This window comes from Eretmochelys imbricata, chromosome 2, assembly GCF_965152235.1.
Source record: "Eretmochelys imbricata isolate rEreImb1 chromosome 2, rEreImb1.hap1, whole genome shotgun sequence".
In the NCBI taxonomy this organism is placed as follows: domain Eukaryota; kingdom Metazoa; phylum Chordata; order Testudines; family Cheloniidae; genus Eretmochelys; species Eretmochelys imbricata.
In genome coordinates this window covers 180,502,571-180,529,167 of record NC_135573.1, presented here as the reverse complement: position 1 = coordinate 180,529,167, position 26,597 = coordinate 180,502,571, and the positions used below count along the sequence as shown (strand labels likewise).

At 41.2% G+C, this 26,597-nt stretch overlaps 1 protein-coding gene across 2 annotated transcripts in view; it reads left to right on the top strand.

Annotated features, from left to right (window-relative positions):
* Window positions 1-1,052: 1,052 nt before the first annotated feature.
* SEPTIN7 (septin 7) overlaps window positions 1,053-26,597 on the top strand; it is a 109,974-nt gene continuing 84,429 nt past the window's right edge. For both annotated transcript variants that reach the window (XM_077811036.1, XM_077811035.1), the window contains exons 1-2: window positions 1,053-1,071; window positions 5,013-5,115. In XM_077811036.1, the coding sequence (XP_077667162.1) occupies window positions 5,106-5,115 (10 nt within the window). In that variant the 5' untranslated portion in view covers window positions 1,053-1,071; window positions 5,013-5,105. The remainder of the gene's footprint in view (window positions 1,072-5,012; window positions 5,116-26,597) is intronic.

Here is a 26,597-nt window from a genome sequence, read left to right as displayed (position 1 = left end):
GGCATGGCTGGTGCACTGAACATGATTTAATTTAGGCTTTTGTAGTGAATAAAGGTGTTGTCTGTAGGACCCCTACCTCATTTGTTGCAGAGGTATGCTGTGGACAGGGCAAGGAATGGCAGGAAGAGAAAGGATGCTCTTGTGGTCAAGGTACTTAAATGCCACCCTGGAGAAAAGGATTCTATTTGTGCCTCTGCCACAGAGTTGCTATGTGATGCTAGTTAGGACACTTGCCAAAATTTTCACTTGTGGCCACTAATTGTGTTCTTCATTTTCTGGGCACCTAATTCAAGACACCTGGGGCTAGATTTACAGAAGTGCTGAGTGCACAAACTGCAGATGGAGTTAATTGGAGCTATTCATTGAACATAAGAAATATGAGAAAAATACTAAGTATTCTGAAAAATCAGGCCGTAGGTATCTTAAATTGGGAACTCAAAAGTAATGGGCACTTTTGATAATTTTAGCCTTAATCACTATGCCTCTGTTCTCCCACTGTAAAATGTGGTGGTATCAATTCATCTTTCAGGGATTTTGTGAAGATATTGTTTGTATAGCACTTGGATACTAGTCAGAGTGCCACAGAAAAGATCATGGGGAAATTAATAATGTTGTGTCCATGGTTTGGATGGTGTTTGCTAAAAAGGCCTGGGTCGCACATTGAATGAGAAACAAATTTGAAGAGCCCATCTATCCTGTTCACTCAAAGAGGTATTGGTAGTGTTGGAAAAAGTATTATGTGATCGTGGACTAAGACTGCATTGTAATCATAGGCTCCAGGAAGCCAAATTATGATTGTACAGATTTAGTATAGTCTGTACTATGAAGGAACAAACATCTGTTTTTTTTTTTAAATCAAATTATAAGCAATTCTGTAGACTATTAAAATGATTGTTGATCAAATGTAAGTAACTTTATATTTTTCCTCCTCTTCCTTTGTGTTCTGCTGCATGCTGCTGGACCTGTCATTGCAATGCTTGGAATTCATCACTTTTTACTGTTACCCTTGGATGTACTCTCTCAATATCTGGAACACTGGAATGATGGAAATATGTTGTTTACAAAGTAGCTGTGAGTATCATTACTTTTACAATTACTATTAGACTAAAAAACAGTGTTGATTTGTTAGAGTAAGTGTTGAACTAAAACTTTACAGAATACAGTTGGATGAAAATCAAGCTAAGGATAAAGTTAAGCTACTGTAGGTATTTAAAACTCGATGTTCTGGGCTGGTATAATGATTCACAGTGTGGAAGTAAATCAATGAAATAATAGCAAAAACAGCTTTTAAAAACATTTGAGGAATTTAAAAGCTAAGAATTTAGTAAATTGCTGGAAAATAGAAAGTCATAAAAAGCAGAATGGGATTAATCATGATTTAAATCAGCAAGCAGGAAACCTTGATTTAAATTTGATTTTTATCACTTAACATTTGGTTATTTTCCTGAAGAGCAGTTCATTCTCATTGTGTTTAATCATTAAGATGTTGATTTATAATGAACATTGTACTAAATTTGCTAACCAGGAGTATATGCTGCATCTGTACACTTATTTAAGCAATTATATACTGAAATCAAAGTTCCTCCAAGCCAATGGCTCATCAGGCTGATGCAGTTTAAGGCACGTCAGTTTCATAGCCAGCGGTACACAAGACAGTGATGTGGCCAGCCTCACCGCCTTTGACTGCCCTAACCCCATGGTCAGGTGCCCATTTTACAAGTGGGTGAACTGGAAGTGACCTTCCAGTGTGAGAACGAGCAATATGCGAATCCATGACGTTGAGGATTGTAGTTGAGCACCTTAACCACTCAGTCATTGCGCCTCAATCAGTTATATAGCTTAACATGCATTTATTCAGATAGTTATTTTTGTTTTATTATGTTAGAAAATGGTGAATGATGCATTTCTTTAGTAATTTTTACTCAGCATTTGTCATACTGCATTTGGATTGAAATTGGAATTCAATAAAAATGCACAAAACCAGCATTTTAAAGTTTTTGTTAAATAAAGCTACCTTAATGTACAGGACACCTAAGAAATTTAGGAAAAAAGTACCAAGACATGTTTTGCATTTAAAACGCACTACATTTACAGATATTAGTGATCTATTTAGGCGCCTAATCTGCTTGGGTAGTTTTGGAAATGCCATTAGATACCTATATACCTTCGCAAATCTGGTCCTGTGCCAGTTAGGTTTTTAGAACTGGTAGATCTCATCCTCTCACCTAGTTTTTAATTCATAGTTTGGAAGAGGAAAACTTCTCAACTTTGAAATAGTTGAGGTGAAGGAAATTCTTTGCATCTCCAACTAATTTGAAACCAAAAATAATGAATGCAAAAGCTTTACTACACAACTAACAAAGTATTTACATTTGGAAAAATATAAATATCGACATTCACTCCATTTTAAAGACTGAAAATAATATTTAATGCAGCCAATGATGGTGTGCTATACCTATAAAGCTTGAGTTAACCTCAAAAGTTAGGCATTCCCTTCCCTCCATTCTTTGTGTAATGAAAAAAGCAGCATTTAATTCATAATTTAATTCATTCATTAAAAGCTGTTTAATTCATTAAAAAGAAAGGTTTCATTGATGCAGCATATCTTTAAATGATTGTAATAGGTTATGAACAGGTTTATTTTTAAAAAACTCTTAATCCACCCTAATTAAAAAGACAACACAGCATCTAAGCAAAGCTTGTAGAGTAACTGGCTTTTTAAAGTAATTTATTCCTCCAGAGGTTCAGGATGTGTATGAGGTAAGTTTTTTTTGTTGTTACAGGAATGATTATCACAGCAACACTTCTACTGAGTGTAGACAGTACTAATGAAAAGATACAAGTGTGAAATGCACTATAGCAAAGCTTTTAACTTATGTTCTCTTTAAAATATATTTATAAAAAGCATTTTCCTAAAATAAAATCTGATAATACCTACTGCTTTAACCACTTCAGTTTACAAAAACCAAAACACACCCATAATGTTGTTTTACAAAATGTCTGCAGCACGTGCACTGAGGCATTCTTCCAGCAACTAAAGATTTTTAGCCTAGGGTCTTACTGCAAAAGCCTGGCAACGCTAATAACCTATAACTGCTCTGAACTACATTAATTTGCAACTGTTGGTAAAAATATTGCAAGATAATGTAGATTTGGGCTAAATCCTATTGTTTCACGCAATTTAATTGTGGATTTATAGCTCAAAAGGGGAAAGGGAAACTGAAAAAATAACCCTTGCAGCATGACCTGAAATCAACAGATCTGGGTTCCCTTGGATCAAATGGGGAAGTGGGATCCAGTATTTGAGGACCTGTCACTGAAAAATCCATCACGAGCTTCTTCCTATTTAAATCTGGAAGTTCTGTGCTTGAATACTCTGAAACACTGCACATATTCACTTTACTAGTTGTTGTTCTCAGGTATTGAAGACAATATTACTCTCTGACCCACTGGTGATTCAGAAAAGTGGTAGTCGGTAATAGTCCAGTATAGGTTGGTTTTTAATTTTTCTTAATTATTTTGGGGCAGCACAGGATTCCTCCACTCTCTATGGGAAATTACTGTTCCACCTAGGGTTTCTTCATAGCAACAGGGCTGTCAAAGACTTTTTCCATTGTGTGGCATGTAGAAGCTATATTTACCCTGGTCCCAGTGGGAGCGGGGATCAAGCAACTTCTCCTCTACAGTATAGCATAGGGGTGGACGCAGCAGCTTACCATCAAAGTGTAATACCCCAGCACAGAGTGATGAAACAGGCTCTCAGCCTGCGTGCGCCCCCCCTCAACCCTCCCAATGAGAGAAACAGTTTAAAACCATTGCCATAAAGGAATAAACTAAACTTTCTATCCATTAAAAACAAGCCCTACCCCGCACACATCTGAAATGGACAATCCTAAGGTTCTCTTGAAGCAATAGCAGGAGGTAGCACATGATGCTACTGCTTACCAGCAATGTGGGTATTACTGGGTCTAGATAATTTTTACGATTGTGGGCCTCCTATGCAGCTCTCTCTGTTACGTGGGCCGCATCCATACAATATATAATTAACCTGTATGGCCCTGAGGATGTCTCATGGGCCACAGCTGTGTGCTGATTGGGCTGCAAGTGGCCTGTGGATTGAAAACCACTGTTCTAGCTTGAAGAAGGGGTAGGATTAAGCACCTGCAAAAGCCTTTATTAATGAGTGACAAAATAGGCACTGACAACACCCACATCCTTCCAAACTCTCCCCACAAAAGGCATCCTTCTGAACTATTAGTGAGGAAAAGGAGACTCATGTCACTTCTACGGTAGGTTTTTTTTGCACCAGTATAATTACACTGAACTAGCTGCACTAGTGACAATTCCCAGTAGAAGTGGTGCACTAGTGTGACTTGCCTCCGTTTCAGATTGGGTTAAGTTGTGCAAGCAGAAGGGCATGTCTATACTAGGAGTGCTTTCCTTGTTTATAGGAATACAGGTAAAGTATATCAGCAAAGTGCTGGTATTATGGATGCAGATATACTGATGCAAAGTGCAGTTTTGCCAGTATCAAACCACCCCCCGCAAGCAAATATTTTGTACCATTAAAAGTGCATCTTTTCTGGTATAACTGCATCCACAGTAGGGACTTCTGTTGACACAGTTATTTCAGTCAGGGATCACACCTCTTCACACTCTGTCAACATAGCGTGCTGGCAGAAGTCTATAGTGCTGACGTGGCCTAAGTCACTTTTTACATTGTTGCAATGCCATGCATACTTGGAGTTTGCACCAGTACCACCCCAATGGTACAACTATACTTATGCAAAATCCCATTGTAGACAATGGCTGGCTATCCCCCACTCCAGTTTTCTGCCTGTTGCTGCAGTTTACTAAATTGTCTACAATTTAATGAATAAATGTCTTGACTTAATCAGGAGTGGCATAACAGTTGTACAGATGTTAAAAGCTAACAAAGATTAGTCTGAAGTGTATTAGAAAATTACAAGCATTTCTTTTGACTATTTAAATGTCTTTTGTTTTTGTATTAGCAACAGAAGAACCTTGAAGGATATGTGGGGTTTGCAAATCTCCCAAATCAAGTTTACAGAAAGTCAGTGAAGAGAGGGTTTGAATTCACACTCATGGTAGTAGGTGAGTTGTTTTCTTTATGCATTTAATTGGTGATTCACCTTCACTAAAAGAATTTGGAGTAACTGAAGTTTTAGCTTTTAATGTGTTTGCCTCATTTGTGTAAGCTAGTTAGAACATATATTTACTTACCATTTTTGTTTTTTAAAATGTTATACAATTCTAAAGTGTGTTTTTAGGGCATACAGTTCAGTTGGACATTCATTTTTTGTCTTCTGTTACATAAGCAGATGAATAGGGATAGAAAATGGGGAAGATAAAGAGCCTTCAGCAGAGAGGGGGTGTTGTGCTAGCCTATGGAGAAACATTAATGTAGATCTACTGAAAAGTGACTGCAAAAATGATGTAGTGGAAGTCATTGAGGTTTAGAGCTCAGCATCGTGTTCAATCTACAAGTAAAAATGTTTTGTAGTTGTCAATGGAACAGTTTCAGCTGGGGATCTGAAAGTCTAGTTCAGGGATCAGCAATGTTTGGCACGCAGCCTGCCAGGGTAAGCCCCCTGGCGAGCCGGGCCGGTTTGTTTGCAGCTCCCAATGGCCGTGGTTCGCAGGTAATCAGCCGAACCTACGGACGTGGCAGATAAACAAACTGGCTCGGCCTGCCAGGGGGCTTACCGTGGCGGGCTGCATGCCAAAGTTTGCTGATCCCTGGTCTGGTTGGATTTTTCCTTCTTGCACATCAGTAATCAGGACCCTGTGTATCGTGTGTTTGTGGCACCAAAATTTTCTTACAGAATCCAAGCCTTCATGTAAAGAAACATTTATAGTTTGCATGATGGCAAACAAAAACAAATACTGTATAAGCAGATGTAGTGTTTTTTCCAGTGACTTCAGAGATCTTGAAACAACCACAGATGTGTGACTAATCCTGCTCATTACACTGGGATGTTAAAATTAATGGTGGTTGTTAGGCATACGAGTTAACTTTGTGTTGGTCACTTTAGATGAATGTTTCTGCTAATGAGTTTATCCCATAATGCTAAATTACTATCCATGCTGTTTGGGTGTCAAACTTTCATTTTCCCTCTGACTACATGTATGATGTAGCTGTGTGATCAAAGTGAAAAATCTGCAGTTTCTTGGAAACTAAATATGAGGCTAGTGTAGGGGTCTGCAAACTTTTTGGCCTGAGGGCCTCATCGGGGTTCAAAAACTGTATGGAGGGCCGAGTAGGGAAGGCTGCGCCTCCCCAAACCTTAACCCTATCTGCCCTCTCCCGCTTCCCGCCCCCTGACTGACCCCCTCAGAACCACTGACCGCCCCTCTTGGGACCCCCTGCCACTAACTGTCCCCCTGGGATCCCACCCGCTATCCAATCCCCCCTGCTCCCTGACTGCTCCGACCCCTATCCACGCTCCCACCCCCGACAGGCTCCCCCGGGACCCCACCCCCTATCCAACCCACCCTCTAAAGCCCCTTTCGGAATGTGGCCCTCCGAACATGAGCGGAGGACTAAGGAGGGGCAGCTGCGCAGCTGGAGAGAAGCGGCCGTTTTCCCTTCAAAGCGCCTCTTCTCTCTGGCCAGCTGCGCGGCTGCCCGGTGCTCCTCCTGGGTCGTTCGCCGCACTTCTGCCACCCGCACTGCCCACCTTCTCCCCTGAGGCTGCAGGTGAGCCTCCCTTCCTGCTCTCCCCTGCCCACGCAATGCAGCCCTCTCCTGTGCTGGCGGCATGGTGTGCTGAGGCTGTGGGGGAGGGGCGACAGCAGGGGAGGAGCCGGGGGCTAGCCTCCCTGGCTGGGAGCTCAATGGCCAGGCAGGATGGTCCCGCGGGCTATAGTTTGCCCACCTCTGGGCTAGTATAAAGCGGGGTTTTTCAGTGCAGATGCATTGAGAGGAGTGCTAAAAAAATATTGGTGGTTAGTTAGGGAAACTTTAATCAATTGCAAATCCAATTTTTAGGAGGTTGACCTGAAAACTAAGAAGTGAAGCCTTGCAATTACTGGCTTTGTTTTTAGTATCAAATCTTAGTACTTCCTAGTATGGACTCACATTCCTTTCTGGCAAATGATCAGAACTTCCATTGGCAGGAAGTTAATACATTATTGTACACAGAGCATAAGTGCTCTCTGAACATTTGAATTATTTCCTTGATGAGAGGTCATTTTAAAAAAATTACCAGTTGTTTCATAGACTTAATTTAGTCTGAATGTCAGAAGTTAGTCTTTGATTGGATGAACGTATTCCTTATAACAATAGGTCTGTATTTAATGTGTAATAGTACACAAATCCATATGTCACAGCTACAACATATTTTCCACTTTTTCTGCCATGTTTGACTCAATGTAGTAGAAGACAATTAGAGCCTTTTAAAAGAGAGACTGCTGAAACAGAATGTGTTTTAATTTTTTTAATAATAGAATAGGAGGTTTTTAGACAAGTGGTAGTAGAAAGGTAAAGCTCCCCCCGCAACCCCCAACAGTTCTAGTCACAAATAAAATTAGGAATACTTAACTGCTTTAAGAAGTATAGTAACAATTGTGAAATGTATTAAGCCTTTTAAATAGAATATAAGGTGGAGAGGAATTCATTCTGAGATTTCCAGGCAATGCATTTGGAAAGCTTTTGATTTGAGAGCAATTCCTCTGGATCTTGCAAATATGAAGGATTCCAAGTATTTGTTTTAAACATATTGATTATGAATCCATTGCAACATCTCATTTTGTTTTATAACTCAACTATGACAGACTCCAATAATCTTGAAATACGGATTGTCTAGTACAGGGGAGCACTGACTTTATTTGAAGCATCTAGTCACTACCACAATGTAAATGATTACTAGTAAAGAAGAAAATCTATCCATGGAATATGTTGGACTAATATGAGATTCTGAAACTTGAGCAACTCGCATATATTTAGATTCGTTTGTGACCAAGTGTTAGCTGATACATTTGGAAAAGATATTGTATATGCTGCATAATGTTGTCTTATTGTTTAGAATGGCCCTCTGGAAGCTTACCTAAAATATTTCCTAACTTTTTCCTCCCTCATGAATGCATGCTGATTTGTTACAGTGGGGTTGCACATAAGTGCTGGCCTGCTGGCTATATTTTATTTATAGGTGCTTCAAAGTCAGTGTATTATCCATTTGTTCTTGAGTGAAAAACGCAATGTGGACTTGCCAAACAGACACAAAGATATAAAGTAGGTTGTTTGGGGCTTACAAACCTTGAGTGTCTAATGACAGGAGAGTGAGGGCTTTACGCCCAATCAGCAGGACGTACTTGACTGGGTAGATGTAAATTGGGAGGGACGTGGCTTGGGACACTGGTGTATTTCAGCTAGGAGAGTGGGTTTAATCATTGGGCATCTTGGTGTTTTAAAAAAAAAAAAAATTCAAACTCTGTAAGTGTGGAATCAGTTTCTTTAAGGTTACAGAAACTATTGCATTAAAAGATGTAACTGTGCAGTAACTGAGAATAACTTCATCCCACAAATGGTAATGTTTACTATGAAGTATATATGATTAGAAAGTAGGGTCTGTGTAAGCTTTTCATATTCTATTGTTTTTAGTAACATTTTAAAATTAAAGTAGAATTATTATATACTTTCAAGAAGTCACTAATTTTTTAAATTGTATTTGGCCTTTGTTAACATTAATATCTAGGTGGTTGACAAGTTATTTGAAACTTACCTGTATTTTCCCAATAAGTACAATTGCATTTGTGTCCTTTTAGAGTAGCTCTAAAAACATTTAATTGTAAGCTAGACAAAAGTAAGCCAAATTGTTCTCCGTAATTTACCACTTGCATTTGAAATTTGTTCTGAAGTTAAAGCATCTGCATGGAACACTAGAAAAAAAAAAATTGAGGTGATCTCTGTGCTATCCTGTTCCAATCCTGCAAGGTTATGTAACTGAAATGATGTTACATTTCAGTTCAGTGTGGAACAACAAAAGTAATTAGACATCCATCATTTATCCCTTAGGCCTAAGACTTAAAGCATATTAAAAACAGAAATGTAAACTCATAATCAAATTAATGTTCTGTGCTGGATGTCTTTGAAATCAAGGTTTATAAATACTGTTTCAGAAGGGTTACGTCTAATGTCAGGAATAAAAGCATTCCACAAACTGAGGCACACAGGTGTAATATCTGAACAATACCCGTCGTCTCTGCAGACCCCAATCTTCAGAAGTCCCATATGCTTTCAATAGTCCACGAGCTAAACCCTAAAAAAAGAAGTCCATTGGTATCACTAGGTGGGCAAAATCTCATCCTGAGTTTTGGATAGTTCCATGTCAATAGATGATCAAATTACGGTGGACCTTCCTGCAGAGTAGATTAGTGATAGAACTGAGCCTATTTTTTTTGTTGGAAAAATTCCTTATATGCAAATTTTTGTTATATAATTTAAATGAAAGGAAACTTACTTTGATTATATTTTATTTGACATTGTTCATTAATAAGAAAAGTATTTTGGTATCATGTTAGACATTATATATTTTGTAGATTTAGATTTGAAATTAATTAAACCACTTCTAAATGCCACACAATGTTTTTTTAAGCTTTTTCATTGCTACTAACGTTGTATATTCTACCATAACATTGAGTGACATATCAAGCCTACAAAATGGGTAACTTATTAACAATCCAGTGTTCCACATCTGACTGGAATGTCGTCATCTGAATTGTCCTCCATACTAACTTTCATATCCTTCTCATTCATGTTCATTTATTTGTAGCCTACATGCTGGAGAGCATTTGAGTCTATTTGCAAGGCACTGGAAAACAGGGAGTTTGTATTCTATATTGCATTTACAAGCTATCAGCTACAAAACTACCTTGGGACAGGTGGGTCTTTCATCCATTCTGTTATCAGTTCACCCTCCTCCATGACCCAGCCATGCCCTGTTTCAGGGCTGAGTATGACAGGATACTTCTCTAGCTCCTGCACCAGACAGCAGCCTGGTAATTGGCATATAAAACGTGAAGTTAGTGGAAGTCTTTCCATGGAGGTAGCTAGCCAGATTCAGCATCTCCCTTCTTAGTATGGAACAGCTGGTATCTTAACTCATTCCCCTCTGTGATATTTGACCAAGCTGCATATGTTCTATAGGTGAATTTTTGAAGAAGAGAGAGATCTGCAGACAAGACCCAGCGTTGCCCTAGCTCTGCCAGTGCTCTCTGAAAGAGTCTCTTCTCTGGTGATCAGCTTTAGGCCAGTCACCTCCCGCACATTCTGCAAAATGTGCTAACGGAATCACATCCAGTGAATGCATGCATTCCTAACATGGGTGTTCAGACATTCTAGTGTGTCTAGGTTGCTTGCTTCTATATACTTCATGCACTTTTTTTGATACCACATCTTATGTAGATTTTGCTGATGTCCCTGAAGAGAGGAAGAGTAAGAATTACCACATCAGTGTCCTCAGATACAATAACAACTCATTCATGATTCTTTGATGAACACTTTGCATGTAACATAATCAGTGTGTCTCTCTCTTCTAGTGAAGACTATAAATTCAGAAGGTTTGCTGCCCCTTCTCTGGTTAAACTTGTTACAATCTTTCTTGCATGTCACACTGTTTTCTCATCTAGTTTCTCCAGGAAATGGGGCTTTTTCAATTCATCACATAAGAACTTGATGAGAGCAGTCTTGCTGGTATAACTTCCAAGGACGCTGGGCCTCCGTTGTTGGATCTTGTAACCAGATATAATGTTGTTCAGTAGTCCTCCAGGGCCAGACCTTCTGTTTTTCCTCCCTGAATTTTTAATGGAATTGTTATTGTACACATCAAAGATAATATCTGTGCTGTTGTTGTCCCTTCCAGTCTTCAAGACTGACAGACTTGCTCTGACAGATCACTGTATGTTTTGTTCTCAACATTTATTTTTCTGTACAAGAGCCATTCCATTTATGATGCAGGCAGAATGACTAGTTATTGTCAGCTGTTACTCTTTTTTTCCCCCTCAAGATTCCTTGCCAAGGCTGCTTTGTCTTCCTCATGGTGCTGTCAAAGTTGGAGAGCCCAGGGCAGTGGCCCTAAGGGGTGTTGCAACACTTCCTTCATGTCCAGATTTCTCCTTGCTGCTACCAAAAGCATATGGCCAAAAAACCCTTGTGATCCGCCTTTAATATAACCTTCTCTGAGGTTTTTGTTTTACTGTATTTCTGTATCATTGCATGTCTTCAGTTTTTGCTTTGGCAGACTGTCATAGATGTTCTGGGTTGGCTGCACTGTTTCTAGCCAGTTACATGTCAATGCTGTGTATGCACCTTCTCCTTTCTCATTTGCATGTAACAGATCCTCTCAAATGGCTGCAGGAGCTACAGTTATCAGTGGAGACAGCCTGATTCATTTGCCTCTGAACAGGGATTGACCCCGTCTTCTCCAGTGTATCCGTCCGTGACTGCACATCTTTTTCATTTCTCTGTATGCCTGATGATTTTGCATGAGATATGCCAGGTGTCTAGACCTGGATCATTTGTCTTAGTTTCCTCAGACAAGTACTTCTGCACCCTGCCCCAGCTGTAAGACTGAATCCTTTCGCCCACTGTCTGTGTGCACTTATTGACAGTCTCTTCAATGGCTTGATCCACAGTGGTTTGATAACCTCATCTGTATCGAGAAGCCTCCATTTTTTAAAAATTATCATACACGTCAGGATGTTCTATTTCAGCCATGTCATTTCTGTGTAGTATACTAACAGATATCTTGCATAATTCTGCTTGTCTTAAGCAAAGCAGTAGGGTGTCATTGCTCTTACCATTGCTAGGTGAAGAAGCCAGTCACCTTCTCTGGATGCACAAATAGGCCCAAGAGCCACCTCAACCATATCAGTGTAGTTCATCCAAATCTTGCCATTTTCATGCTTCAATAAGTTCAGGTGTGTGTTGAAAGCTGAAAGATGATCAAACATCTGTCCTGTGTTTAGACATCATTCAGCTGTTGCCGTGTAGTGTTGCTGCACAACTTTTCCATCTGGATTATTGTCATTGAGGCTTTAAGTGAACCGGGTGGTGTTCATACAGATATAAAAGCAGGGCCTCGTACACTGATTTATGTAGTCTGACAGCTCAGTTGTACTTTTGTCCCTCCAGTACACTGCTGATGGAACCTTCAGCAGTAATACTGCACTCAACCTTGGGACCAACATCCTGGAATCTTTTCCCAATGATCAGAGACATACTGCATATGTGTGAAATGTTCCCATTCTGATTATGGACTTGAGTTTGTCATCCTTCCACAGTACTTCTGCAGCTTTGGCATACAGTGCCTGCTGAGGCACACATTTATATCTTTCAAGTCAAATTTTTCCAGTGTTTTCAGTCTTCAGGATTTCATACACCATAGACATCTCCATTGCTGGCACATTACTGGTTCCCAAATATCCAACACTGATCTGAGTCTCACTGTGCATGCATGGATGTTAAGCCAGTCCAGGAGCTGACCATCTGGTCACTTACATTTGTTTGCCTGACCAGAGACCATACTTGGTTCTTAATTGGAGCATTGTGAATGGGATCCTCATAGTTTGTGCCCACTGGTTCCATCCCAGGATGGCCAGCTTGGTTACAGATGTTATCAGGAGGAAGCATTAGTGGTGGAGGGAGTGATGCTGTGATTTTTGTTTTAGTTTTGTTTTATTTTATACTTTCTCTGCATGTGTAAGCTTATTGGATTGTCCAGTAGTTGGTACCTGAGGCTGCACTGCAATACCATTTATTCTGTGTGATGTCCCTGCACAACTGAGTGTCTCCAAGTCCATTGATGTTATATTCCAAAGGTGGAGATGCAGGACAGAACATTGGATGGTATTGCCACATTAGCCAGTTTCTGTAGACGAATGGCAATGTCCATTTTCCTCCAGCCAACTATAGGATATCCCATAACCTAGTTGGTTAAGTATCTCGTTGCCTGTGAGGTATTTCACTTACCCTGGTAACAGGGTTTGCTTGGCAGGTTTCTGCACACCTCCACCAATGGCATATATATGTAATCTTAGGGGAAAGGATGGTATGAGTCTTTGAATTTATGAACATGGTGTGCTCTTTTGTGTTCCCTGTTAAATCCATTTTGAAGTCTGTGATATTCTGGCATTGGGGTGTAATCGTTTTCAAGCCTCACTGGTTGTGGAGGCCATGGTGGATCATTTTTGGATATTTTCAGATTTAACCAATAACCATGGCACATGGCTTCAAGACCTGATCAGGGTCTTCTGAGAAAAGTGTATCCAGCTCAAAGACCATTCTTAGATTCTCTGAGACTTAGGCCTGATCTACATGGGGAGTGAGGGGGGAGATCGATCTAAGATACGCAACTTCAGCAACAAGAATAGCGTAACTGAAGTCGACATATCTTAGATAGACTTAGAATCACTTACTTCGTGTCCTCGCGGTGTGGGATTGACGGCCGCCGCTCCCTCATTGACTCCGCTTTCGCCTCTCGCCGTGGTGGAGTTCTAGAGTCGACGGCAGAGCGATCTCCAATAGACGGATCGCTATCCGACGGGTAGTGTAGACATGGCCTTGGACAGGTTGTCTGGTATCACCACAAATTTGCCATTTTCTAATATAATCTACAGGCTGTTACTGAATTCTGCTTCCAGTTTTCTCCGACTGTTTGTAGCATGATTTCTTTTTCTTCCCAGTGGCTAAAGTAGATCTGAGTGGACATGTAAGCTCTAAAGTTTTTTACATTGTTTTATTTTTGAATACAATTACTTTTTGTACATAATCCTACATTTGTAAGTTCAGTTTTCATGATAGAGATTGCACTACGGTACTTGTATTAGGTGAATTGAAAAATACTATCTTTTGTTCTTTACAGTCAAAATACTTGTAATAAAAATATAAAGTGAGCACTGTACATTTTGTATTCAGTGTTGTAATAGAAATCAATATATTTGAAAATGTAGAAAAACATCCAAAATATTGAATAAATTTCAATTGGTATTCTATTGTTTAACAGTACGTAATTTTTTAACTCAAAAAAATTAAACCTGATTGATCGCATGAGTTAACTGCAATTAATCAACAGCCCTAATTGCAGTATATTTTCCTTTTAGTTGTACCTATGGTGAGCAACAAAATCTTGGCTTCATAGTTCTTTCCAGTGCTAGAAACGCCTTTTGCTTAGAAAGAAAAGGAGTACTTGTGGCACCTTACACGGCTGCTACTCTGAAACCTTCTGCTTAGAGTTTCATTATGACTTTTGTCTTGTCCTCTGGTTTAGTTATATGTACAGATTGTAAATGTTAGATGTTCAGATTTGGTGAGTTTGGATGGCTTGTGGCTAGGGCTCTTAGGTATCTTTGCAGCTACAAGCATATGTGTTGTAAATTGCTTTCTGCGTACAGTCATGTGACTTGCTGCAAGTGCTTTGTCTGCAGTTCCTGTTTCCTGAATAGGTTTTCTGTAGCTTTTGTCTAATGACTCTAAACACTCACTTCAAATCTCATCCTATGTATCTGCCTCTTGTATTACTTTGCATTTGTGTTTATCCTAGCTCTGTAGATAATTTTTGGGTTCCAGCTTGTGGGAGAGATGATGTACCCCATACTGTGGGTATTGAATATACTTAAAAATTAAATGAAGTTCAAAGTCACAAACTTAAATTTGACTATTTTAGGCTTGGACTCTGCACATGTTCTTTTGTATAAGGCTTGAAAAGAGCCAAAGTACAATCTTGATTTTTAAAACAGCACATTTGTAATTTAAAGTGTCTTTTTGATGGAAGATGCATAGTTGCTGTAAATTTGTTTAGGTTCTTCTGGTACCTGTCCATATTTTGGTTAGAATTGCCCTCTTGAAGCTACACACCAAGGTGAACAATTTCTTAATGGAAGCCAGCAAGTGTTATCAAAGGAACTATTATACCAAGAGATGAGTATAACAAAGGTCTTAAGCCAAGCCCAATTAATAAGAATTTTAACTTGTCTATTTAAATTTGGTTCAGCTTGTCATTTCAACACTGATCAGGCTTTAGCTTGGCTAGTCACCTTCAGGGTGTTTTAAATAAAACATCTTTAAATTGCTGAAATATTCTTTTAAAATTAGCTGTTGATTATTTATTTCATAGTATTTTAAAAAATTTACATTGAAATTAATACACTTTCCATGCCTGTCTACACCAAATCTCTAACACTTGACCACTTTAAAATACTTTTAAAAACCAGGTTTTAAAATGGTTCTGCTAACTGTGTTAAAGGCCCAGTGTGAAGAGCTTAATTGAGCTTGTTTGAGAATAAGTGGATGGGAAATAGTTATCTAGGACTGAAAGTTTTTGGTCTTCCTATTTGTGCTGTTGTAGCAGCTTTAGTCCTGGGGCAGGATCCTGTTGTGCTAGGTGCTTTACAAACGCACACAACAAAGACAGTCACTGCCACAGCCTACACCTAGGCTCATGTGATCGGGACTTTTGCTTGATACATCAGAGCTGGAAGAAATGGAGGATTGAGATGCTTCTGCTGGTTTTCTGCTACTGTTGTGTTGCTGATGCCCACATAGAATTATTCTAAGTCTAGAAACAAAACCATTAAAAACATTTCTGGGGATGGTCAGGGGGATTAATCATGTGGGAAAATAGTCTATGAAGAGGATAGTAGTGGACAGGGCACTGGATTGGGGGTTCTGTTCCCACCTCTGCCACTGACCTGCTGTGACTTTGGGCAAGTCACTCCACTTCTGTCTTCCTTGGGGTTTGTCTCACCACCCATCACTATAGTATCTGAGCATCCCTCCATGCTCTTCTCCCCTCCCATCCTTTCTCTGTTTTTCTGGTGTAGACTAGGGGCGGGCAAAGTTCTCGGCCTGAGGGCTGCATCGGGTTTCGGAAATTGTATGGAGAGCTGGTTAGGGGAGGCTGTGCCTCCCCAAACAGCCAGGCATGGCCCAGCCCCCATCCCGCTTCTTGCCCCCCCGCTCCCTGTCCCCTGACTGCCCCTGGAACCCCCACCCCTGACTGCCCCCGCAGGACCCCTGCCCCATCAAACTGCCCCTTCTCCCTGTCCCCAGAACCTCTGCCCCTGAGTACCCCCTGCCACCCCATCCAACCACCCCCGACTCCTCCCCCCCGACCCATTCAACCGCCTTGTTCCCTGCCCTCTGACCGACACCTATCCACACCCCTGACCACCCCCCCCGAACTCCCCTGTCCTCTATCCAACCCCCCCCCCCCGCCGCCCCATTATTGCGCTCCCTGGGGCACTGGTGGCTAGCGGTGCTACTTCTGCGCTGCCCGGCTGGAGCCAGCCATGCCACCGTACAGGTCAGAGCACTGGGTCAAGCTGGGCGCTGCAACTGCGCTGCCCCAGGAGCTCACAGCCCCACCGCCCAGAGCATTGCACCAGCGCAGTGAGCTGAGGCTGCAGGGAAAGGGAACAGCAGGGGAGGGGCCGGGGGCAAGCCTCAGGAGCTCAGGGGCCTGGCAGAAAGGTCCCACGGGCTGTAGTTTGCTCACCTCTGGTTTAGACTGTAAAGTTTAGACTTTTTGGTCTAGACTGGTTTAGACTCTTTAGGGCAAGGATTCTTAGTATATGTACATGCCTAACACAATGGGACTCTTGTTTGGAGGCCTCTGGACCCTACTGCAATAAAAATAAAAGCAAAAATTTAAATATTTACGTACAAGTTTTGTTGAATATATAAGGAAGGTATCAGAACTGATTCCATATTTTCTTGCTTGAGAACACTTTATTTTAGTTACATTAGTCCCTGCACCACTGTGTTGTTACCTTGCCCCTTGTCTACATAGGGCATTAAATTTGCACTGTGACACCCACTAGTTGGTGCACAGTATGAAGTTGTAATAATTGCATGCACATGACTCGGCTGTGCCCTCGTGTGTACACAGTAGAGCTGGGGCACACTAAGCACATGTCATTCTGGGACCGTATCCTATGGGCCTTTGCTTTGATGCTGAACAGTGTGTATTCTGGATATTTTTCTCACTGCATGCTGTGGCATATATAGTGGAAGTCAGATGGAAGCTAGTGGAATTCTAGATCTTGGGGTCAATTTTTATATTTTAAAAATCCCATGACTCTGCTCTCTCCATCCCATGCTGGTCAGGGACACAACCCTATGCTCCAGGCGTCCCTAAACCTCTGACTGCCAGAAGCTGTGACTGAATGATAAGGAAGGGATCATTTGATAACTGCTCTGTTCTGTTCATGATCTTTGAAGCATAAGGCACGACCGATGTTGGAAGACAGGAGAGTGGGCTAGATGCACCATTGGTCTGATCCGGTGTGACCACGCTTATTCTTCTCTTTTCGGGGGGAGAGGGGAACTACTGCCATTTTTTGAATTGCTGTCAGCAAGCAGGACCGAACAATGCTCTGCGCTGCTGTGTTTTTGCAACTGTAAATAAGCAGAGTCTGTTTGGGCTTTGAGTTCTTGGAGCCAAGTGCCTTTGGTTTTGAACTTTACCCACTGCACTACCAAGCAGATGAGGCAGTAGCAGCAGCAGAGGGAGGAAAAGGAGGATAATACCATGCAACTGCTACTGCAGGAGCTATTTGTGTATCAGCTTCAAACAGTGCAGCACTGTTTCTAGGCTCAGAAAATTAGCGTTAATTGGTGGGAAAAGATCATTCTGCAGACCTGGGGTGATCAGCTGTTGCGAGAGAACTTCAGGAAGGTGAAGACAACCTTTCTTGAGATGTGTGCTGAACTAGCCCTGGAGCTGTAATGGTAGCATGCCAACATGCAGTGCCCCATATCTGTGGAGAAGTGGGTCATCCTTGCCATCTGGAAGCTGGCCACTCCCGAATGTTACTGGTCTGTAGCCATGCCCATGTGTGATGCCATGTATTAGGACTCTGTGTTCCTCAGATGTGGCTACCATGGCCTCATGAGGCCACCAGAGGCTTTTCTAGTGGCCACAACCTTCTGGGCTGTGTTTGGGGGAAGGGGACAAAGTAGCAGCCCTTCCCTCCCCTGTTCCTGGATGCACTGCCTTGGTGTTGGTTGCTGGGACCACCAGCAAGGGTTGGGTCCTGCCCACCTCTGGAGACACCTGGGGCACAAAGTGGGAGTTCCCCACCTTCCCAGGGTCAGTGGGGCTCAGGCTTTGGGCTTCAGCTCTGGGGTGGGAGGCTCTGGCCGAGGGACTTCAGACTTCATCCCCAGGCATCAGCTGTGCAGCGGCAGGCCCCAGGCTCTGGATGCAAGGCTTTGGGCTCTAGCCGCGGGGCTCCAGGCTCCAGCCCCCTGCTGACTCCCCAGATCCACCATCCAGAGCTTAATTTGTCCCCAGGCTTGTCAGGGCTGAGTAAGTCTGCTGTGAAAAGTGATATTAACAAACATACAAGTATCAGTTTTCACAGCAGACTTACTAGTTAGCAACAAATGAATTACAATGATTTGGTCATGTATATATGCATATTTATTTGTTTTTCCTAAAGCTGATTACATATTTTTAGGGAAAAGTGTGAGAGCAGCCACTAACAAGAGTTGGTGGCTGTAAAGTGTGGCCACCAATTTTTTTTTCCTTAGAACCCCTGCATTAGGTACTGTTGCACTGAGTTTTAAAGGTTGCTATTGATTTTTTGCATGCAGGGAGGCCATAAATTGCATTAGGGCACTCTGTGTGTGTACTTTATGCTGTTTGGGTGTGCAGTGGTGCCTGGCAGACTGTCTGGTGCTGGGAATTGTGTTACTGGTCTGCCTTTGCAGTTTTGATGTGCCTTGGAATGTACTTATATGAGGTTGGAGAGGTTAGTGGAGGGCACCTGGGGTGAGCTGAAAAGTAATCCCCTTAACATCCTCTTTGCGCCGTCCTGACTTTTGATGACATTACATTGATGCAAGTGACTAGGAGGCGGAGAATGGCCTTATTTAAAAAGGCAAACTGCAGACGAGAGATGCTGTGAAGTTATTCAACAAGCTGGTACTCCCTGAAATGCAGCAGGAGTGAATTGTGAGCTATACTAAGGCAGTGACTGTGCAGCTATCCCACATAATGTCTATACCAAAATCAAGCAATTTGTCAGTCTTAGGTTCTTTATCTTCTCTGCAGATGTGCTGAAAGTGCAGAGAAAGATAGGGTTCTGCACTGATTAGTTAAAGCCTTAACTGCACCCAGTCTTTCTATGTAAGTCTCTGAAAAGCCATTAAGAGCTGTATGGCTCTTCTATCCTTAAAGTGAACATCTTTTCATGTACAAATGGGTGCTACAGGGCATGTATGCTTCAGCTGTAGCCTTAGTCTCTTTATGGGCAACCAATGTCCATGTCTACTTCATGTAAACTGAGAATACTAACCAAACTTTTCCTGTAACTACTGCCTCAATAAACAGTTGAATTTAGCGCAACTAAATGTTTTTTCATTATTCAAATGTGCTGCAAGTGGGCAGGTGGGGTAGAGGTTGCAGCTGTGCCTTGGTGCCATATACCCTCTGGAGCAGGTGAATAATTTTTTGGGACATGGGGATGACATTTGGCAAGCAGGAGAGATGCAGGGAGGTGAAAGGGAAATAGGTACATAGATGGATATGTGTCCTCCATGGCAGGGGCTTATAAACAATTGATGGTTGGGGCTTCAGCATGAGACAGAAGCTGATTGCCCAGCTATTCAAGACGCCATTGTGAAAATATCTGCTGGGGGCAGGAAGTGAATCAAGGTGGGACAGCATGGACCCAAGGGAGGCAGGAATTGGGGACCTTTCCTAGGTCTATACTCAGAAGTTAAGCCAAGCCGGCTACGGCTGAAAAGTGCACGCTCCTTAGTGACCGAACCCCCGGCACAGACTGCACTAGCGATGGTAGTGGAAGAACCTCTTCTGTCATCATAGTGCAGTGGTTCTCAAACTTTTGTACTGGTGACTCCTTTCACGTAGAAAGCCTCTGATTGCGACCCCCCCCCCCAATAAATTAAACACACATATTTAACACCATTATAAATACTGGAGGCAAAGCATGGTTTGGGGTGGAGGCTCGCAACGCCCCCTGTAATAACTTCGCGACCACCTGAGGGGTCCCGACCCCCAGTTTGAGAACCCTGCCATAGTGGGTGTCTACACCCTGAGGCGCGAGGGCAGCACCGCTGTAGTGTTTCAAGTGTAGACAACCCCTTAGTCTCCAAGCTCATATCTGCCAAAGATGGCTGCAGTAGTGGGGCACCTGGAAGAGAAGTTATTACAGTAAATAGTAAAGTTAGATACTTGTACACTGAGGTTCCCTTGATAGGATCTGCTTCTTAAATCCTGAGCTGGGTTTCTCGCTGGGAATTGGGCTTGATTCCTGCACAGCAGGCCTCAGTGTCCTTAATCCCAAAGAAATCCTGGCTTTTGAGGGAGAGATGTTCATTGCTCTCTTCATATTCCACTTCTGACTCTTGCTACTCATCCTCAGGGGAGGTGGGGGTAATGGGTTGCGGGGTCCACAACCCCCCTAGGTTCTGTAGTGATGTAATTGCTCACAATTCTGTCAGCGCCTCAGCAAAAAGACCGATTATATTTCCTTTGCCAGACTATTTCCTGACATTCCTGGCTTTAGTATAAAAACTTCCTGTACCTTTGTAGGTTTTGCTTGCTGGGGAATTTCAAAGGCTATTACACCTATGTCTTGTGGATGCAGCACACTCTTTTCCAGCAATGACCTCAGTAGCACATTAAAATTGATAGCCCCTGGTCACTGTCAGCATCTCAGTAGGACAAGAGTATAAGGACACATCATTCGTGAGCACAAGTACGTTGGTCAAGACAAGCAAAAGGACAGGAGGAAGCTAGAGTCCAAAATAGACTTACAGTAGTGACTCTACTATATTGACTAGTAGAGACGCAGTTTAGTCGTCTTCTCTCTGTGCTTGGGAGGACTGTGAAGGTACCACATACCCTTGGAAGGACTCTGTTTTGCTTTAGTTACATTTGACTAAAGGAACACCATTGCCTTTTTGCAGGAGGTAGTGCTGTGGTATAGATTCTCTGTGAGGGGGAAGAACAAATGAACTTGGAAGACATCCCTATCTGAAAAAGGAAGTAGTAAGGAACTTAGCCTCCTTTCTGCTACTGAATTTTTCCTTAAGTCCTCTTTGATTCTGTTTGGGAGTTCTGGGGAAAGAGAATTGTGCAAAATCCAAAGGATGGTGCAAGAAGAGAATTTTAGGATGTTTGAGTTTTCAGATGTCAGTCAAATGTCCTAGTTAATTGGATTAGTAGTCCATATAAACTCAAGATTGTCTCCATTTCTTCTTGCCAGGCTGACTATTTTAAAAAGTGAATGTGCCACTTGAAAGAATGGACTTCCCTTTTCACTTTGTTCCACCGCGTTCTATTTTAAAATCCCAGCTCACTTCCCTGTCACCACCTACACTGCAGCTCTGTTGCTACATCTGTGAAAGCTTAGACATACCCTAATGCAAAAATTTCAGTATTCAAATTCGGAAATATTTAAAGACTGAAAACAAAAGGTATACGTTAGCAATATAACAAAAGCATTTAAAAATACATTCATAAAATATTTTCCTAACAGAAGAAATGAGTAATCTTTTACTGTTTTCTAAACCTGAGGTTTTATATTTCATAGCATCACTAAAATACATGCTGGCTTTCTATATGTTGCTGCAGTAAAGGATTAGGTATATCGCCTAATTATAAAAATAAACAGCCTCATTCTGCCCACAGTTATATCTTCTGGATCTGTGCATGTATATTTGGTCCTTTAACTTATGTTTACTACTAACACGGAAAAGTCAAGACTTCCTGCATCTTCATGTCAGACTTCATCTGACTTCTATCGTCCCCTTGCCTTGATTGAGATTCGTTTAGGTAAAAACTGTTAATTGACATTCGTTCAATAGTTAGTAGTTTTTCTTGATTCTTATCTTTTTAGGCTTCTCTGGTGTGGGTGGAAACTTCCTGCATTTTCAGTCATCCAGATGTAGGCAAAAAAATTGAATTAATGAAGTGAATCTACTCTAACAGCTGTGCCTAAAGAGAAAATGTTTAGCCTGCATAGGAGAAAATAACATTCATTTAGATTTTGTAGTTTCGAGGGAATGAGACATTTTTCTTTAGTTCCTAAAACCAGTTTTTTTAACTCTCCATTTTAAGATGGAAGTGTGGCTTTAGTGTGGCTTGAAATAGATTTGATTTCAATGCTCAGTGTTTCGTTACTTTCAGGTAACTTCCTATAAATGTTATAGTTGGGCTTTAGTGCTTTCTCAAAACTTTCTTTAATAGACTTGCATTTTTAACTTTTATACTGATATCAGACTTATAAGGAAGTGTATATAAAGAGTGAACTACAGTATCTCTTCTTGCTAACACATCATCAGAGTAAGGAGGCAAAAATCTGTGGTAAACTCCCTGTCATCTGGACGCAAATTTATGTATCCTGTGTCCTAATTCTAGATAACTACAGTGAACTTGAAGTATATAGCTGTGTGTAAGTATTGTGTATAAATATTGTATGGATCGCTTAAGGGGAAGATGAAAAAGGGATTTTAAAAGTTTGGGGGTGATATTAAACTCCCCCTAACTGATATAACTACTACTTTTTTCATATAACTTCTTTTGAGATCATACAGTATTTCCAATTTTCTAAATTTTAAATATACCTTTTTGTCAGGCTTCTTAGCAATGGGTTTGCAATACATAAATTGACACTAACCTTCATGGCTGCAAACTAATGGTAGTTAATTGAAATGTTGGCAGCAAGCTACTTGTAATTCACTTGGTTTTCAGTTCAGGTAGAAAACAAGTCAAAATGTTCTCCTTTTTAAAACCCGTTTTGTTGCTTTGTCCACTTGACTTGTCAACTCTGACTACATTCATTCTCAGTGGCCTCATGAGAAGCAGCATAAATTGCCTCACCTTTTTGCAGATTTTGAATTGGAGAACTGATTCAGGGAGAGTCACAGAAAGCGATGTCATAAAATATTAAACCCTACATAATGTGGTTAAGTGGTGTTTATTATCCTTCTTGACGCGCCCCAATATTTAACACAACTAGTTTTGTACTTTTACCTATAAAATTGTAGTTTGAACATCAGCAATGTTACTAAACAATACCTGCTGTCTTCAGTGCAGTAGTTTATACTGAACCACTTTCCCCTATGTAAGTATATGATTTTCTACATGGTCCTCCTGAGCTAGCTCACTAATGAATCGTTGAGTGAACTATTAGATGAAATAACATGAGAAAGGAGGATATGTTGTCTATACTGGTTGCTAATGAACACAGTGTGCTTTTGGTTGCTATGATAAAACAATTATTTGAATCTGGCATCAGTTACTTTTGGATACATGGTTACAGATGCTTTATTTCAATGTCCGTTAATGTCAGCAACCACAGTGTGTTTTTTTGATCCACGTTTGGCTAGTGAATAGTTGATGCATTTTGTACTGTACAGCTCCATGACTGAAGGCCAAGGATTCTATCCAAATTGTTTTAAAGATTTTTTTCACCTTTCTCTTTTCCAAAACTGAACAACCTACCAAGTAACTATAGCACAGCCAGACATAATAATATCTAATGGAAAGCCATTCCCCATATGTAACCGATTGATCACATCATTTCAAGCATCAATGGGAGGTACTCAGACACCAAATTGATTAATCTGGAATACTGTGTGCAGATGTGGTCTCATCTCAAAAAAGATATATTTATTGGAATTGGAAAAGGTTCAGAAAAGGACAACAAAAATGCTTAGGGGTATGGAACAGCTTCCGTATGAGGAGAGATTAATAAGACTGTGACTTTTCAGCTTGGAAAAGAGACACCTAAGGGGAGATATGATTGAGGTCTATAAAATCATGACTGGTGTGGAGAAAGTGGTGTTTACTACTTCTCATAACACAAGAACTAGGGATCACCAAATGAAATGAATAGGCAGCAGGTTTAAAACAAATAGAAGGAAGTATTTCTTCACACCATGCACAGTCAACCTGTGGAACTCCTTTCCAGAGGATGTTGTGAAGGCCAAGACCATAACAGGGTTCAAAAAAGAACTAGATAAATTCATGGTGGATAGGTCCATCAATGGCTATTAGCCAGGATAGGCAGGGATGGTGTCCCTAGCCTCTGTTTGCCAGAAGCTGGGAATGAGCAACAGGGATGGATCACTTGATTACCTGTTCATTGCCTCTGGGGCACCTGGCACGGGGCACCTGGCACTGGCCACTGTCGGGAGGCAGGATACTGGGCTAGATGGACCTTTGGTCTGACCTAGTAGGGCCATTCTTATGTTTTTAATGCAGTATCCCTGCTTGAGAACCACTGGGATATGTGTACCCCTAGGGGTACACAGAGGTTTTCCGGGGGGGGTGGGTACATGAACTCATCTAGATCAATCAACCTGGGTGTTTTGACCTTCCCCCCCCCCCCCGCCCCGGGGGGTTGCAAGTGTAGGTCTGGCATTAGGGGGTGGCAAGCAGGTCAGTTGCCCAGGGCCCCATGAAGCTAAGTTACCCCCCTTCAGATTCCTGGAAGGGGTACAGTGGTCTGGAAAGTTTGAGAACCACTAGTCTATAAACAACATACATCTTAAAGCAGATGCTTAACTAGGAGGTGTCTTTTATGGGTTTATTTTCTGTTTGTGCCACTTGCTGGCTGGTTGCACACCAGAAACATTCTTGTGCTTCTTGTTCCTATTTGCCAAACTCCAGAGTCTGATGTTGCTGTCACATTTTACCCACAAACATTCATGGGTCTGAAAGCCGATTTTGTAGTCCCCTTTCTTAAAGGGCTAGGAAACAACCTTGTTGCAGATTTGATAGAAACTTTATATCCCCTTGCAGTGTCAAGGAATGTTAATAAATAAAACTGCATAGTTAGAATAGATCGGGGTAAGCAACCTATGGCACATGTGCCAAAGGCAGCACACGAGCTGATTTTCAGTGGCACTCACACTGCCCAGGTCCTGGCGGCTCTGCATTTTAATTTAATTTTAAATGAAGCTTCTTAAACATTTTAAAAACCTTATTTACTTTACATACAATAATAGTTTAGTTTTATATATTAAAGATTTATAGAAAGAGACCTAAAAACATTAAAATGTATTACTAGCACGCGAAACCTTAAATTAGAGCGAATAAATGAAGACTCGGCACACCACTTCTGAAAGGTTGCCAACCCGTAGAATAGATTATTCTGTATCCTGGTTTGATATTCATGGAGGGACTGTTTGTGATCTAACCTTTTGGTTGTAGTAAAGTCACGTTGACCTCTTAAATATGACCTATGCCTCTGATTCAATAAACAGATGCTTCTCCCCTATGTAATACTGGCAATGCAAATTGATCTAAACTGTGAATCCATTCAGTGCTCTCGTTGAATATCACTCATCTGCCCTGCTTTCTCTTCTCTCCTACATAGGTTAGCTCACATAGAAAGAAACTAATATCTCTATCTTGGTGTCCCTTCAGTATGCTGCAGGAACGTGAATTTTTCTCATTTCAATGCTTCTGGATAGTCTTCTCAATATATTGGGGTTTGAGCATAAATACTGGCACCTTAGATTACAGTAGGAAGTCTGATATCTACGTTAAGGAATATCCCAGATAGGTCCTGGGAAACTACAAGTTTTTAGTCTTAAATCCTTTTTTAGAAGAATATACATGTCACCTTTAATTTGTTTAGTAATTTTTCCATTTCCCTTCATGACCCCCTCTGTCTCTTTGGTTGCATTATGCAGAGGGAGAAAACATTCTCTCAAAACATGCAGATTTCCCAGCAGTTGGGAAGAACCTTGCTCCAGTCTCGCTATAGCTGCTGGCTGCTTTCTTGCTTTTCTCGACATCTCCTTTCTCCATGTTCATCTCTTGCCGACATACCCCTTGGCCCATCTTCTTTGCAGCAGATAATTCTGCAACACTTGTATCCTTGACAGTTCTTTTTAAATGAATTCTTGCAAATATCTGCTGACTCATCCCTTGATAAATAAGAGTGTGTATATATATACGCTTTATTGGGTGAAGTTACTCCATGTGTAATAGTGTCTTAATTTTAGGTTACTGGAAACAAGATTTCTAATAATTTGTGAGCTTGAATGTAGTAAGTCAGTTTGGCTTCTTTTGATGAGTTTAAAGTTTAGCCTTCCTCCTTACTTTGACAATATTTCATGGGCCAAATTCACTTGCTGTATGTCAGCATAGCTCCGAAGGAGTCACTAACACTATTCCAATTTACATAATTAAGGATCTGACCCTAAATATTCATCTGTCATGATTTTGATAAAATTGTGCTGTGAGGCACATGACTGAATGCTCTTCGCAAGGCTATTAGACAATCTGGGTGAGGGAATATCTGGTATGGGACCAACTACTAGTGATGGAAAGAGACAACCTCTGTGTAGCTCGAAAGCTTATCTTCAGGTCTGGGAAAGGAAAGGTACTTTCCCAGGTGTAGCTCAAAAGCTTGTCTCTTTCAGCAACAGAAGTTGGTCCAGTAAAAGATGTTACCTCACCCACCTTCTCTCTCTAACATCATGGGACGAACGAACATGGCTGCAGCAACACTGCAGACTTCACAAGGACAGACTGTTCTTCAGAAGAGTGAAAAAAGTATAGGACCTGGGACAATTTATTAAACCAACAGAA